General features: G+C 38.2%; 1 protein-coding gene across 6 annotated transcripts in view; it reads right to left on the reverse strand.

Annotated features, from left to right (window-relative positions):
* Window positions 1-12,892: 12,892 nt before the first annotated feature.
* Window positions 12,893-15,616, reverse strand: part of POLH (Y-family DNA polymerase H) — a 41,475-nt gene continuing 38,751 nt past the window's right edge. For 5 of the 6 annotated variants that reach the window (XM_088213697.1, XM_088213696.1, XM_088213694.1 and 2 more), the window contains exons 15-16: window positions 13,563-13,671; window positions 12,893-13,478 (exon numbers count right to left, since the gene is read on the reverse strand). In XM_088213697.1, coding sequence (XP_088069823.1) covers window positions 13,204-13,478; window positions 13,563-13,671 — 384 coding nt within the window. In that variant the 3' untranslated portion in view covers window positions 12,893-13,203. The remainder of the gene's footprint in view (window positions 13,479-13,562; window positions 13,672-15,616) is intronic. The other variant, XM_088213698.1, reaches the window with a different exon arrangement.

Consider the following 15,616-nt stretch of genomic DNA (forward strand, 5'->3'; position numbering starts at 1 on the left):
ATGACAGAGGCCCATAATTCAAAGTTTGCCATGCATCCCGGAAGCACTAAGATGTACCAAAGTATGCGACCCTGATTTTTGTGGAACATGATGAAAAAAGATATAGCTGACTTTATTTCTAAGTGTTTGGTATGTCAGCAGGTCAAGACAGAACAACAACGCCCAAGTGGGCTATTTCAACCATTACCAATCCCGAAGTGAAAGTGGGAACATATCGTCATGGACTTCGTGATAGGATTACCTAAGGCACACTCAGGATATGATGCCATTTGGGTAATTGTCGACCGGCTCACCAAGTCTTCCCACTTCTTAGCCATCAAGATGACCGATCCCTTAAAAAATTAGCAAGAATGTATATCCGAAAAATAGTCAGATTTCATGTAGTAACAGTGACAGTAGCATTTGACAGGGACCCTATATTCACTTTTCAGTTTTGGTATAGTTTTCAACAAGCCATGGGAACCAAGTTGTCCCTTAGTACTGCATTGCACCCTCAGACTGATGGACAGTCAGAAAAGACAATCTATACATTTGAGGATATGCTCCGAGCTTGTGTCCTTGACTTCGGGGGCCATTGGGATGACTATCTACCCCTGATAGAGTTCGTCTACAACAACAGCTACTAAGCAAGTATTTGCGTGGCTCCATATGAGGCGTTATATGGGCGCCCATGCAGATTGTTGATTTGTTTGGAAGAAGTGAGTGATAGAAAATTGTTTGGCCTAGATCTGGTAGAGGAAACTACATCTAAAATAATTAAGATTAGGAAGAACATCCAGACAGCTCAGAGCAGGCAGAAGAGTTATGTGGACACCCGAAGGAGGGATTTGGAATTTGAGAAAGGCGATCGGGTGTTCCTTAATGTCACTCTTTTCAAGGAAATTAGTAGGTTCGACAAGAAAGAGAAATTGAACCCCCAATTTATTGGACCATTTAAAATCCTAAACATAATTAGTGCCGCTACCTACAGACTAGCACTGCCTCCAGAACTTTTCAACGTCTATAATGTGTTTCAGGTGTCCATGCTATGCAAGTACAACCCGAACCCCTCTCATGTCTTGGCCCACGATCCTCTTCTACTCAAGGAGGATCTGTCTTATGAGGAAGTATCAGTCGACATTGCGGATCAAAAGAGCAGATTACTTTGCAACCGAAAAATTTCCTTTGTAAAGGTCATATGGCAGAACCACACACCGACGGAGGCTACATGGGAGCTAGAATTATACTTTAGAGACCAATATCTTCAACTGTTTGATTGAGAGTGAGAGACAAATTTGAGGGATCAAATTTCTTTTAAGGGGGGAGAGTTGTAACACCCCAAAATAAATTATATGTAATTTAAAATTTATAAATATAATTTTCTTTATTTAATTTTCATTTAATTTAGAGTAAAAATGAAGTAAAATTGATTAATGATTAAATTGAAAACAATTTTGGGGAAAAGAGTTGAAAATTTGGGTTCTAAGAATATTTTTGAAAGAACAATAAAAAAACATGGGTCAAAATATAATTTAGAAAAGTTTCGCCAAGTCAGACGCCCGGTGAGCAGGCCCATGGAATCAGGACACGCTGCATGGAAGCGGACACTAACGCAGTGCCACGCAAGCGATTAGCGTGCCTACGATCGAACCGCTCAGATTCGTTCCCGCGCGCACAGACGACCCAAATGCATTCCCTCCCCAAACACGATCGGACGGTCAGATTTGAACGCAATCGGATAGCCCAGAGTGGATCGCAGATTGGATCGAAATAAACGACCTATATTCACTCCTTATTTAATCGCGATCGGATGGTTTAGATCAAACGCGATGGACAACCCAAATCAAAGGCAGATGGATATAAATAACCACCATCCAGACTAAACCTAACCCTACCCGCGAAACTCCTTCGCCAGAGAAGAAGACTCGGCCGCCGGAAGGACACCGCCGCCACCCACCGCCGCACCGGACATTTTTTCGACTACCAAAAAAGGTAAACATTTTCTCTTTTGCTCGAAATTCAATTTTAAGCACACCCATGGCCAAATCAGAGAGAAAAGACCGACTAATTAGCCAGAAAATGCCAGCGAAGCCCGTCGGTATCGTCGCGAAAAATTTCACAAAACGCCTCCGATGAGGCCCTTCTCAATTCTCGTTCTGTGTAATTTTTTCACCGTTTTGATCACTATGTCCTTCTCTATAGGTTGACCAGAGTAAAACATCCAATCGTAACGTGAGTCGGAGGAGCTGCCACACCGGAGAGCCCAACCGTGAGTAAGTTTCGATTTTTTGTATTTTTCGGCCAACTGAGACCCTTTAACGTATTTTCTCGCAGGGATCAATGCAGAATCAGTCGAATTTGACCAAAAACAACAAACCCGAGGTGGACTACTGTCGTGCTAGAATTTTAAAATTGGCCAAGTGGGTCCCGAGACTGATTTTGGGTTTATTTGAGATATTTATAGGTATTATTAGCTTATTTTAATTCACGAAAAAAAATTCAGAGAACCCAAGAATCGCCTGTAGGCGCAGTCGGACAGCTTAGCTTTTAGGGTATCAAATCGAGTAAGGATCCCTCACCCTATTCACTATCATAGAATTGAAGTTTAAATAAATAATAATACGATATTTTGTGTGAATTAAGGAAATGTACATAATTAATTACGGATTGGTAATGGAGCCAGAACCAGAAATTATTTACTATTGTTGTTGATTTTTTTGTAGTTTATATGCGTGATGGTATCTTATTAGTTGCTTTTATGATTTTGAATGCATGTATGATTTATTCTATGTATTTACTGCTGAATCGGAAAAAATGAAGGTTAAATGGTAAAAATTGTGTGATGAAATTGGTAGATTAAATGGTAACCTTATTGGATATCCTAGGAGATGCTGGACGGACTGGATACATAGGGAACCCTACCGTGAACGTTGTCTCATACTGGACGGGGTATTGAGATTTGGTAAATTGGCGCTCATACCGGATGGGGTACGGGGACGACTCGTAACTGAGAATGTTAAATGAAAGGGTTCACGTGCAGCGAAAACATTCCTATGAACCCCCATGGATACCAGCAAGCTGGTAAAAAGAGTAACAATTATTGTCTGATTTATTGATGATTGAATATGGAATTATAATATGTGCATGTTATCAATTGAATATGAGATTATGATAAGTGATATGTTATTGTCTCTATAAGTTATTTTGTAAATTTCACTACGATAAGTAGATGTTAAAGATTTTATTTATGATAAATGAATTTGTTTAATTAAGTGCTCAATTAGTTGTTTTTTATTTTCTACCAATCTTTATTTCTGTGTCAGTAACATAGTGTGATATCCTTACTGGGCTAGTATAGCTCATCCCTTATTTAACCATTTTAGATTAAGAGGACCAGGTTCCAAAGTTCGATCTGCAAGAGGATTGTGAGTAGATATTAGATTTCTTTATTTCTCGTTTATTTCCTTATTCTTGTGTTTCTTTCAAAATGGTGAATTCTGTAACATTATTTTGTACTTTAAGTTATTTGTGTAAGGAATGTAAACCCTGAACTTTTATTACACTTCCGCACTTTAATTATCTCTTATTTTATTTGGATATTTTCGGGGTCGTTACATAACGTGTTTCATGTGTCCATGCTACACAAGTACAATCCGCGACCCTTTGTCCCGGCCATTGTAGCACGTGTGTCGCCTAGGGCATAAGGGGCATGATGACTTGACGTCATCCTCACCTTCCTCCGGCTTATCACCGGCAGTATGCTCAGGGTTCCAAACTCAACGGTGGCAACTAAACACGAGGGTTGCGCTCGTTGCGGGACTTAACCCAACATGCTGAGCCAAATCTTCTTCATGTAAAACCGGCTTGATTTAGATCGGGAGAATCGCACGATTTTATGAAACCATGTGCTATGGCTCGAATCCGTAGTCAATCCTATTTCCGCTAGGAGCAGTTGACAATTGAATCCAACTTTTTCCATTATTTTCCATTATTTTCATTGGATGTCGAAACGTAATTTAAGAAAATTGTGCCACGTATGATGGCCCATCAGCAGCTCGTTCCCGGGTGCACGGATGATCCGGATCCATTTCCTCCTCAGACACGATCGGACGACCACAATTAAACACGATGAATGACCCAAATTCACTCCCTATTTTAACGTGATTAGACAGTCCAGATCAAATTGCAATGGACGGTCCATATTCACTCCCTATTTAATCATGATTGGACAGTTCAGATCAAACACTATGGACGGTCTAAATTAAAAGGGGATGGATATAAATAACCCTCTTCACACCAAACCCTAACCCTAGCTGCTAGACACCCCCGCCGGAGAAGAAGAGCCAGCTGCCGGGAAGGAAGTAGTCCGCCGCCCGTCGCCGCACCGGAGCCACTTCCGACCGCCAAAAGAGGTAAAAATTTTCTCCTTTGTTCGAAATTCGATTTTAAACACCTTAGTGGCTAAATCATAGCAAAAAAAACCGGTGAATTGATCGAAAACCGCGGGCAAAGCCCAGCAATGCCGGCGTAGGAAATTACAAAAACTGCCTCCGATGAAGCCCTTCCCGATTCCCGTTCTACGTAATTCTTCCACCATTGTAATGACCGTTTCCTTCTCTACAGGTTGACCGAAACAAAACACCCAACCGCGAAGGTGAGTTGGCGGGCTGCCGCACCGGAGAAACCCGCTGCCGCTGTGTTTCGATTTTCCGACTTTTTTTAACAAACCGAGACCCCTTAACGTATTTTCTTACATGAATTGGTACAAAACCGGCCAAATTCGGCTGAAAATGGCCAATTCAAGGTAAACCACCACCGCAGACAACGGTACTGTCACTGGAGCACGGCGGAGCCAACATGCCTGAATTTTAGATTTTTTGGGATATTTTTAGGTACTTGAAGTGCGTTTTAAATCTCTAAAGAAAAATTCAGGGAACCCGAGGATCGCCCGTAGGTACAGTCAAAAGTTTAGCATTTCAGACATCAATTTGAATAAGAATCCCTCACCTTATTTTCTGTTATAGAATTGAAGTTTAATTTCAAATAATATGTTATTTTGTGAAACTTAAAAAATATTCATAATTAATTACAGGTTACTAATGGACCTGGAACTGCTTATTTACTATTGTTTGTTATGTTTAACCGATTGACTGATTTTACAGTTTTTGAGTGCATGATAATACACTGAAATTGGTATAATGATGTGATTGTATTCCTTTAATGCATGTTTAGCTATTTTTGTATGACTACGTTAAATTGAGAAACTGAAAATTAAAAGAAAAAAGAAAATTGTTTGATTAAGTGGATGGATGAAATGACAGCCTTACTAGATATTCTGGAAGATGGTGGACAGACCGAGTACATCGAAAACCCTACCGTGAACGTTGCCTCATACCAGACGGGATATCGAAATTTAGTAATTTAACGCTCATACCAGACGGGATATGGGGACGACCCATTTCACCCTCATACAAGACGGGGTATTGATGGATGATATCTTTTGGCGCTTATACAGGACAGGTATGGGGACGGTCTGTTAATTGTAAAATATAAAAAGATGGTTCACGCATAGTTGGGATATCCCTATGGACCTCCATGGATACCAGTAGGCTGAAAAAATTGAAAGTTATTGTTCCAACCAATTGCATATGAATTTATGATATATGTTACATTATTTGTGCTATTGACTCTATAGGTTGTTTTTGTAAATTTCGCTACAATAAGTGTACAATAAATGATTTTACTCATGATAAATGAATTTACTTATTTCGCTTCTGTACTAAATTTATAATTTCTCTCCTTTGGAGTTCCGGGGCTATTACAGTTGGAATCAGTGCTGCGTTCCTCGGAACCATTCCTTACACAAAATCCTTAGGAAACACCAAAAACCATGAATTATCACTTAACTGTTCATTGTGAAATACAGGTACAGATAGATGATAAGAGGAAAACCCCCACTAAATCGAGCAGCTCGGGAGGGTTTACTTCGAGAGGATGTTGACCAGTTATTTAAGATGCTAGAGAGACTCATTGTTGCCAGTAGGCCCGGGAGGAAATGAAGGAGTTACTTGACCCTCCCCCGCTGCCACAGGTTGAGCCACCCTTATAGCAAGAGAATCCCGAGCCATCTCAGTACGACTCTAGTCCTCTACAGTACCACCCGACACCACCACAATATGATCTGGTGCCCCAGCCAAAGTACCACCACAGTATGGCCCAATGCCCCAACCGCATAACCCAGCACCACCACAGTACAATATGGTGCCTCCATCGTATCATCCAGTACCACCACAGGGCCATCTAGTCCATTCTCAGCACAGTCCAGTCCCTATTCCACAGGACCCAGTTCCTCTTATGATGAACCCATGTTATATTGAGAGGTATAAAAGACTAAACTCATCTATTTTTGCAAGGAGATCTTCCTTTGAAGAGGCCAAGTACTGGTTAGCTGAGACAGAGAAGACATTCACGACTCTTGGAGTGACTTCCGAATAAAGGGTCATACTTGCCACCTACATGCTGGTGGGAGAGACAGGCCGCTGGTGACAACTCAAGTAGGCCACCATGCCCGTCCCAGTCATTTGGGAATAATTTTTGACGGCCTTCAATGTAGAGTACCTTTCATAGCATTTTCAACATCTGAAAGAAATGGAGTTTGCACATCTGGTCCAGGGTGACATGACTGTATCAGAATATGTTTGAGAGTCCTTAGAGTTGGGCAGGTATTCCCCTGAGAGCATGATGAATGAAGGCAGGAAGGCAAGAAGGTTCGAATGGGGTCTTCGTCCTAAGATCATATATCAGTTATACGTGTTCGAGTTCAATACTTACTCGACTATTCTGGCCAAGGCACAGTTAGTGGAGAGGAACTTTCGCATTTTTCCTCCAGCAGTGGGGAACCTCAGGCCCTCGGTTCCACACTGCAAACCAGCACCTACTACACTTATTCAATAGAACAAGAAACCCAGGCCGATGACTCAGGCTTCCCTCTCATATTCTAAAAACAGAATGCAGTAGGACTTGTCAGCACTGTGGCAATGATTATGGGACCGACCCTGTTATCGCCTCAACAATACATGCTGCATATGTGGTAGTGGCCAACATTATACAAGGGAGTGCCCGAAGAACTAGAATCAGGACAGACCTCCTATTCAGGGCAGGACTTACAAGCTTACTCAACAAGATGCAGAAGCCGACCCAAACGTAGTATAGAGTACGTACACTATCTGTAATCATCTTGCACATGTTTTGATTAATACTGGTACCTCACATTCATTTGTTTCACATGTTTTTGCATCAAAATTAAATGTATTATTCGAAAGACTTGATTTGATATTTTTTATGTCTACTCCTGGGAGTAGAATACTACTAGGGGAGGTTATATATAGAGTCTGTGTCATAGATATAGCAGATAGGAAATTGAGTGTGGATCTAATAAAAATTGACACGAGAAACTTTGATATAATTTTAGGAATGAATTGGCTAGTGATGTATCATGCCACTGTAGATTATTTTCGTAAGAAGGTTATATTCAACCCTCCTAATGATGAGTCATTTACAAATTAATAAAAATATTTAACATTTGTTCCCTTATGGTAAATTTTTCTATTATCAAGTACTTTAACCCAATTGTTTTTCTAACTATGCAAACTCAAAAAAGAAATTTGTATTCAAAATATCCCAGTAGTATGAGACTTTCTGAATGTGTTCTCGAATGAACTATCTAACTGCTAGTGGATAAAGAAGTCGAATTCACCATAGACCTTCAGTCAGGCACCTAGCCTATTTTGGTTGTTCCTTACCGCATGAGTCGTATTGAGATGGAGGAGCTGAGGAAATAGATCAATGAATTACAGGACAGTGGATACATCTGACATAGTGTGTCCCCTTGGGGTGCCAGAGTCATATTTGCCAGAAAAGAAGATGGGACGTTGAGGTTATGTATTGACTACAGAGATCTTAACAGGATCACGATCAAGAACAAACACCCCCTCCCCAAGATCGATGACCTTTTTGATTAGTTGTAGGGTGCCTAAGTCTTCTCCAAGATGAACCTGCGTTCAGGTTACCATTAGGTAAAGATCAGGGCAGAAGACATTCTTAAAACAGTCTTTCAACTAGGTACAGACACTATGAGTTCCTGGTCATGCCATTTGGACTAACCAACGCACCAGCCATCTTCATGGATTTGATGAAGAGGATTTTTAGATAATTTCTAGATCAATTCGTCACTGTATTGATCGATGATATCCTCGTTTACTCAAAAAGTAGAGAGGAACACGCTCACCATCTAACTCAGGTTTTGTAGGTTCTCAGAGAAAAGAAGTTGTATGCAAAGCTGAGTAAGTGTGAGTTCTGGCTCAAGCAGATTACCTTCCTAGGGCATATCATATCAAAGGATGGAGTGTCAGTGAACCCTAAAAAGATTGAGCCAATGCTCAGCTGGGAAAACTTGACCTCGGTCAAGGAGATCAGCAGCTTTTTGGGAATGACAAGTTATTACCGCAGGTTTGTGGAATGATTTTCTAGCCTAGTCGCTCCTCTGACTCAGCTCACAAAGAAGAGTGTTAAGTTTGAGTGGCACGAGGATTGTGAAAGAAATTTTTCAGAACTAAAGAAATGATTGACTACTGTACCTGTGTTGGCCTTGCCGAGTGGATCGGGTGGATATACGGGCTATAGTCATGCCTCTTACCTAGAGTTGGGTTATGTTCTAATGCAGCATGAGAAGTTCATAACCTATAAGTTCAGACAATTGAAGAGTCATGAAAAAAACTACCCCACCCATGACTTAGAACTTGCTGTAATTATTCACGCCTTGAAGACTTGGCGCTATTACTTGTGTGGAGAGACCTCCCAGATCTATACCGACTATAAGAGTTTAAAACACATATTCACTTAAAAGAATCTCAACATGTGTTAAAGAAAATGGATAAAGCTCCTTAATGACTATGATTGCAATATCTTATATCACCCAGGTAAGGGCAACGTGGTAGCTGACGCACTTAGCAGAAAAAGTACAAGTATATTAGCTCACTTGATGGTTTCAAAATGCAAGGTAATAGGGGCTGCTTAACAGGTATGACTTTAGGACCTGAAGAGATTCACATGTTTGGCCCACCTGACTGTTCAACCTGAGTTGATCCAGAGAATAAAGAAAACTCAGTCCGCCGATTCCACCCTAGCAGCCCTAAAAAAAGATGCAGAACAGAGAATTAATTTAGAGTTTCGAGTCTCTGCTAATGGGTTGTTCAGATTTCAGGACACGGTATGTGTTTCAGGTGACAGTGAGTTGAAAAGGAATATCATGATAAAGGCTCATAGCTCAAAGTTTACCATGCATCCCGGAAGCACTAAGATGTATCAAAGTATGCGACCTCAATTTTAGTAGAACGTGATAAAAAGAGATGTGGCCGACTTTATTTCTAAGTGTTTGGTATGTTAGCAGGTCAAGACAGAGCATCAATGCTCAGGTGGGCTACTTCAGCCATTACCAATTCCGGAGTGGAAGTGGGAACATATCACATTAGATTTCATGACAGGATTGCCTAAGACACGCTCAGGACATAATATCATCTGGGTAATTTTTGATCGACTTACCAAGTCTTCCCACTTTTTAGTCATCAGGATTACCGACCCCTTGGACAAGTTAGCAAGAATGTATATCCAGGAAATAATCAAATTACATGGAGTGCCAGTGACAGTAGTATCCGATAGGGACCCTAGACTGATAGACAGTCAGCAGCTACTAAGTAAGTATTGGCATGACTTCGTACGAGACGTTGTATGACTGCCCATGCAGATTGCTGATATGTTGGAAAGAAGTGAGTGATAGAAAACTATTCGGCCCAGATCTCGTAGAGGATACTACAACCAAAATAGTTAAGATTAAGAATAACATTTAGACGGTTCAGAGCAGGCAGAAGAGTTATGTGGACACTCGGAGAAGAGATTTAGAATTTGAGAAAGGTGATCGGGTATTCCTTAAGATCACTCATTTCAAGGGAATCAGTAGGTTTGGCAAGAGGAAAAAATTAAACTCCCGATTTATTAGGCTATTTGAAATCTTAGACCGAATTGGCACCACCACCTATAGACTGACATTGCTTCTAGAACTTTTTAGGATCCATAACGTGTTTCATATGTCCATGTTACGCAAGTACAACCCAGACCTCTATTTGATTGAGTGGAAGAGAGACAAATTTGAGAGACCAAATTTCTTTTAAGAGTAGGGGGAGGGGGGGAGGGAGAGTTGTAATACCCTTAATTAATTTTAAAATATTTAAAATTAGTGTATAAATATAAATGTTGAATTTTTGAATTTTTTATTTAATGTATAAAATTTAATTTTTAATTTTATAAACTATTAATTAATGTAAAAATGAAGAAAATTAAATGGATGATAAAATAAAAAATAATTTTGGAAAAAAGGGGTGAAAATTTGGATTCTGTAAGTATTTTTGAGAAAACAATTTAGAAACTGGGGGTCGAAATAGAATTTAGAAAAATTATGCCACGTAGGAACACTGATGCGGGGCCACGCGAGAGGCCACGTAGGCGATCAGCGTGCTCGCGATCAGACAGTACAGATTTGTTTCTGCGTGCACAGACGGTCTGAATCCATTCTCTCCTCAGACATGATCGGACGACCACGATTAAATGCGATGAACGACTCAAATCCATTTCTTATTGAAACGTGATTAGACGGCCCAGATCAAATCGCAATTGACGGACTATATTCACTCCCTATTTAATCGCGATCAGACGGTTCAGATCAAACGCAATGGACGGTTCAGATTAAAAGAGGACGGATATAAATAACCTTCTTCACACCAAACCCTAACCCTAGCCACCAGACACCCCCGCCGGAGAAGAAAAGCCAGCCGCCGAGAAGGAAGCCGCCCGCTGCCATGCCGGAGCCACTTCCGACTGCCAAAAGAGGTAAAAAAAAATTATTTGCTCAAAATTCGATTTTAAACAATCCAATTTCTAAATCGGACCAAAAGGACCGGCGGATTGGTCGAAAATCACGGGCAAAGCCTGATGTTGCCACCGCGAGAAATTGTAAAAACCACCTCCGATGAGGCCTTTCCCGATTCCCATTCTGCGTAATTCTTCCACCATTGTAATCACCATTTCCTTCTCTACAGGTTGTCCAAAGCAAAATATCTAACCGAGAAGGTGAGCCGGCGGAGCTACCGCACTGAGAAACTAAGGCCCCTTAACGTATTTTCTTGCAGGGACTAGTACAAAATCGGCCAAATTCGACCAAAAATGAGCAACCTGAGGCAAACTGCCGTTGCGGGCGGCGGTGTCGTCGCCGAAGCACGGTGGAACCGCAGTACCAGAATTTTAGAATTGGCCAAAAAGGTTCGCTAACATGGATTTTGGGTTTTTTGGGATATTTCTAAGTATTTGAAGTGCATTTTAAATCCCTAAAGGAAAATTCAGGGAACTCGGAGACCTTAAGCGCAGTCAAAAGTTTAACTTTTCGAACATCAATTTGAGTAAGAATTCATCACCTTATTCCCTATTATGGAATTGAAGTTTAATTTCAAATAATATGGTATTTTGTTAAACTTAGAAAACATTCATAATTAATTATAGGTTATTAATGGAGCCGAAACCAGTTATTTACTATTGTTTGCTATGTTTAACCGATTGCTTGATTTTACAGTTTTCGAGTGCATGATAATACACTGAAATTGGTATGATGATGCGATTGTATTCTTTTTATGTATGTTTAGCTTGTTTTGTATGACTACGTTGAATTGGAAAACTGGAAATTAAAAGAAAAAAGGAAATTGTTTGATTAAGTGGATGGATGAAACGACAGCCTTATTGGATATCTTGCAAGATGGTGAACGAACCGGGTACGTAGGGAACCCTACCGTGAACGTTGTCTCATACCGGACGGAATATTGAGATTTGGTAATTTGGTGCTCATACCGCACGGGATATGGGGACGGCCCATTAATTGTAAAATGTAAAAAGAGGGTTCACCCCTAGTGAGGACATCCCTATGGGTCCCCATGTATACCAGTAGGCTGAAAAAAGAGAAAGTTGTTGTTTCAACCGATTGCATATGAATTTATTATGTGTGTTATATTATTTGTGCTATTGACTCTATAAGTTGTTTTTGTAAATCTCACTACGGTAAGTAGGCGGTAAATGATTTTATTTATTATAAACGACTTTGCTTACTTAAGAGATCCATTAATTATTTTTATGATTTCTACAAACTTTTATTCCTGTGTCGATGAGTAGGGTGATATTTTTACTGGACTAATATAGCTCACTCTTTCATTAACTATTTCAAATCAAGAGAACTATAATTCAGAGCCCGATCCACAACAGGGTTGCGAGTAGGACATCCCGTTTGTTTACTTTTAATTCATTTCTTTAATTATTAGTTGTTCTTTTAAAAGAATTATTCATGTAAAACCTATTTGGTACTTTCAGTTAATGTGTAAATAATAAAAATCATAATTTACTTATTTCGCTTCCATACTAAATTTATAATGTCTCATTTGAAGTTCTGAACCGTTACAAAACTAATTAATATATATATGTATTATAATTGTACATGCAGAGTTATTTGATTGGCATTAAATATATTAAATGACAGATTATCAAATTAGTCTTCAATATTTAATACTCGGTCATATTTTGATCTATAATATTTTTTATAATAATTTAATTTATAATATTTTCTTTTTGTTCCAAATATCCAATTTTTTCTATTTTCTAACAGAAAACAAAAGCATATTTAAGTGATTTAAAAAACAGTTTAAAAAAATAATTTCAACTAATTAATTAAATTAATAAATCAATAAAAAAAGTAAAGCAATAAAAATTAATAAAAAAATAAACTGATAAAACTAATGACGAATACCAAATAAGTAGAGCAAAATTATTAAAAATAATAATAATAATAAAAACTAAAACCGATCATTTTCAAACGGGAATACATGTTTCCATCAAATTAGAATCAGTTTTGTTCTATGTAACTAAAATGATTTGCTGAAGTTATTATCTCCGACACAGAACTAATTTGCATCCTTCACGAAATCAACGAGATGACAAGTTTCTAAGTTGGATGCTACCACAATAACACATAAATAAAAAGTGGGAAAATAATCGTTGGATTCTCAGGCTGTAAATTTAAGCTAAAATGAGACCATATCTATATACAGAGTATATGTACATGAAAATTTTGATCAACTAGTTACATGTTCTCTTTGGCAAGAAATAATGATCAATGGTAGAACCCTTTTTATTTGGCAGCTTATGTGGATGCAGCCAAGCTCGAATTTCATGTTGGATTTCAGGTGGTAACTCGTCAATGACAGAGGGGTCAATCTCATCGAACTTATAACTGCATCTTTCCCTTCTCTCCTCATTTTGATCCAATCTGCAGTTACCATCAATTCCTTGGTTATCAGAGAAAAAACATTCATTTGGCTGCTGATTGTGATTTGATTCTGAACTGCTACTGACTGCAAATTGAGAGCGTACAACAGAATTCAATTACTGAGAACAAACTGAAAAAAGAAAATCCGAGATTGAAATCTGGTAATTACCCTGGGATAATGCAGACTTCAGATTGTGTGTCATCTTGACATGCCCCTGCTCTAAAGAAGTGTGAGGTTGGTTGTCTCTCTTAAAGAACTTCAGAATTGAACACTTTCCCTGCCACACATATTGAACAAGCTATAGTACGTAGAGAGAGGATAATGTTGTATGGTTAATCTTTTCCCCCAATCAAAATAATTGAGTACTCCAACAGGTATTTCTTTGTTTTCTTCCCCCCATTGGTTTTCTTATATCAGCTGTAAACAGTTGCCTTTTAGAAAAATATTTTTCTCATAATTGTGGAAGAATCAGAAACAATTTACTATTGCTACTGCCACAAGCTTCTTTCACAGAATCTTGCTAATTATTTTTGTCTCGGAGAAAGAAAATCCATACATCATTCATAGGTTTTCCTTGCTGCATTTTCTACATTTAAAATCCACATTTTATTCAGTGAAGTCCAATTTAGACATTCACAATGCTTCGTTGTCCTCAATTTAATTTGGAGAAAACCAGACACTGGACCCTCATTTGACTGATCAGTCCCAAAAAAGGAAAAGAATTTCCAGTTATACAGAATGCTCAAAAAATAACAATCTATATAGAAATTGTTCTATAAAAAATTAGATTCCTACAGAAACTAAATTGGAAAAATAAATATTAAGAATTTGGACATTAGTAACAAATTTTTCAACAAATATATAAACATCAAAATTAAATAAATATATAGCACTATAGAAATATGTTCATTTTATTTGCATCAATCAATGATTAAGCCAAATGACTTACTCCTTAGATGTTGTAAATTGCATCTATATTTACATTTATAAAAATTACAAATGTAGAATGTCGTATTCTGCCATTGGAAAAAGGAAAAAGAAACCCATTTGATGCAACAGTCAGCACTATTCTCTTCTAAAATAAAAACGTACAGACAAAAGTTTTCCATAAGTCTTTTTTCTTTTACCACATCCACAAAAAATATATATATTCTCCCTTAACTTTTAGAAGCTTCAATCATGATAGTTTCGTAGAAAATACAGCAAAAGTTGTTACACTCGATGCATAAATATACTGCATCATACCAAAGTCTCATGGATAAGCCTATGAAGGCAATAGATGATGATTAGTAAGATTTGTATTATCACTTCGAACATGCTTTCCAATTTCAACTAAAACACGATTTTCGGTCGTCATCACTCAAATTCAAATATGCAAGACTTGGACCAATAAAAGTTAAGTTCATGATTCACAGTTATATATAAAAAGGTGTAATTCTGAAATATAATAGATTCCAAATACCATTACATTGAAGCAAAAATATCATACATTAATAACTTCCATATTTTCTCCCAAACAAATTCTAGTCTTGACAAACTATTTGGAAATAATGGAAAAAGACACCTTATACAACATCTACATCCCTGTAAGTTTGCTTCCGTTATTTCTTGTATGCAACCTTGGTCATCATCTAGCAAACAAGTGCATAATTTTATTATTGGATATAGGATAGCCTAGTATATTAAAAGTTCCAATATCTTTAAAATTTGTAACATCTATGACTATATTTAATAGAAACAGGAGTGACATAAAATACTCTCCCAAGAGAAAAAAACCATGATTCCTTGAGTCCGCCAATAATCCTAGTGGTTCTAAAAAACTTAGTAGGAAATTTTTCACAAATCAACAGTCTTGCCTACTCATAATCTTTATCAGCCTCCATTTAAGCAAGAAATTCCGATATTTTGATTCTAGTCCCCCAAACGAAGTAATTATTGTATCATTTGTCCATTAGGAAGATAGAAAGAATATTGTGAGGAGATCCTTACACTGGATTGCAAAAGCAAAACTTTCACTGAACCATCTCACATACAGATAAACTATTTAAAAACATGACATGCCTTGACATTATCATAAACTTCACATGATCCATCATTGCCAAAACTTCGATAAAAGAGTTAGTCACTTGATCGTGTCCTTTACTCATATGCTTAAATTGTTTTTACTGATCTTTATTAACTGCACCATTCAATATTTATGTAATCATGGTACTTCATGAAGA

This window comes from Carica papaya, chromosome 2 (genome assembly GCF_054855325.1).
Source record: "Carica papaya isolate Zhongbai chromosome 2, ASM5485532v1, whole genome shotgun sequence".
Classification (NCBI taxonomy): Eukaryota; Viridiplantae; Streptophyta; class Magnoliopsida; order Brassicales; family Caricaceae; genus Carica; species Carica papaya.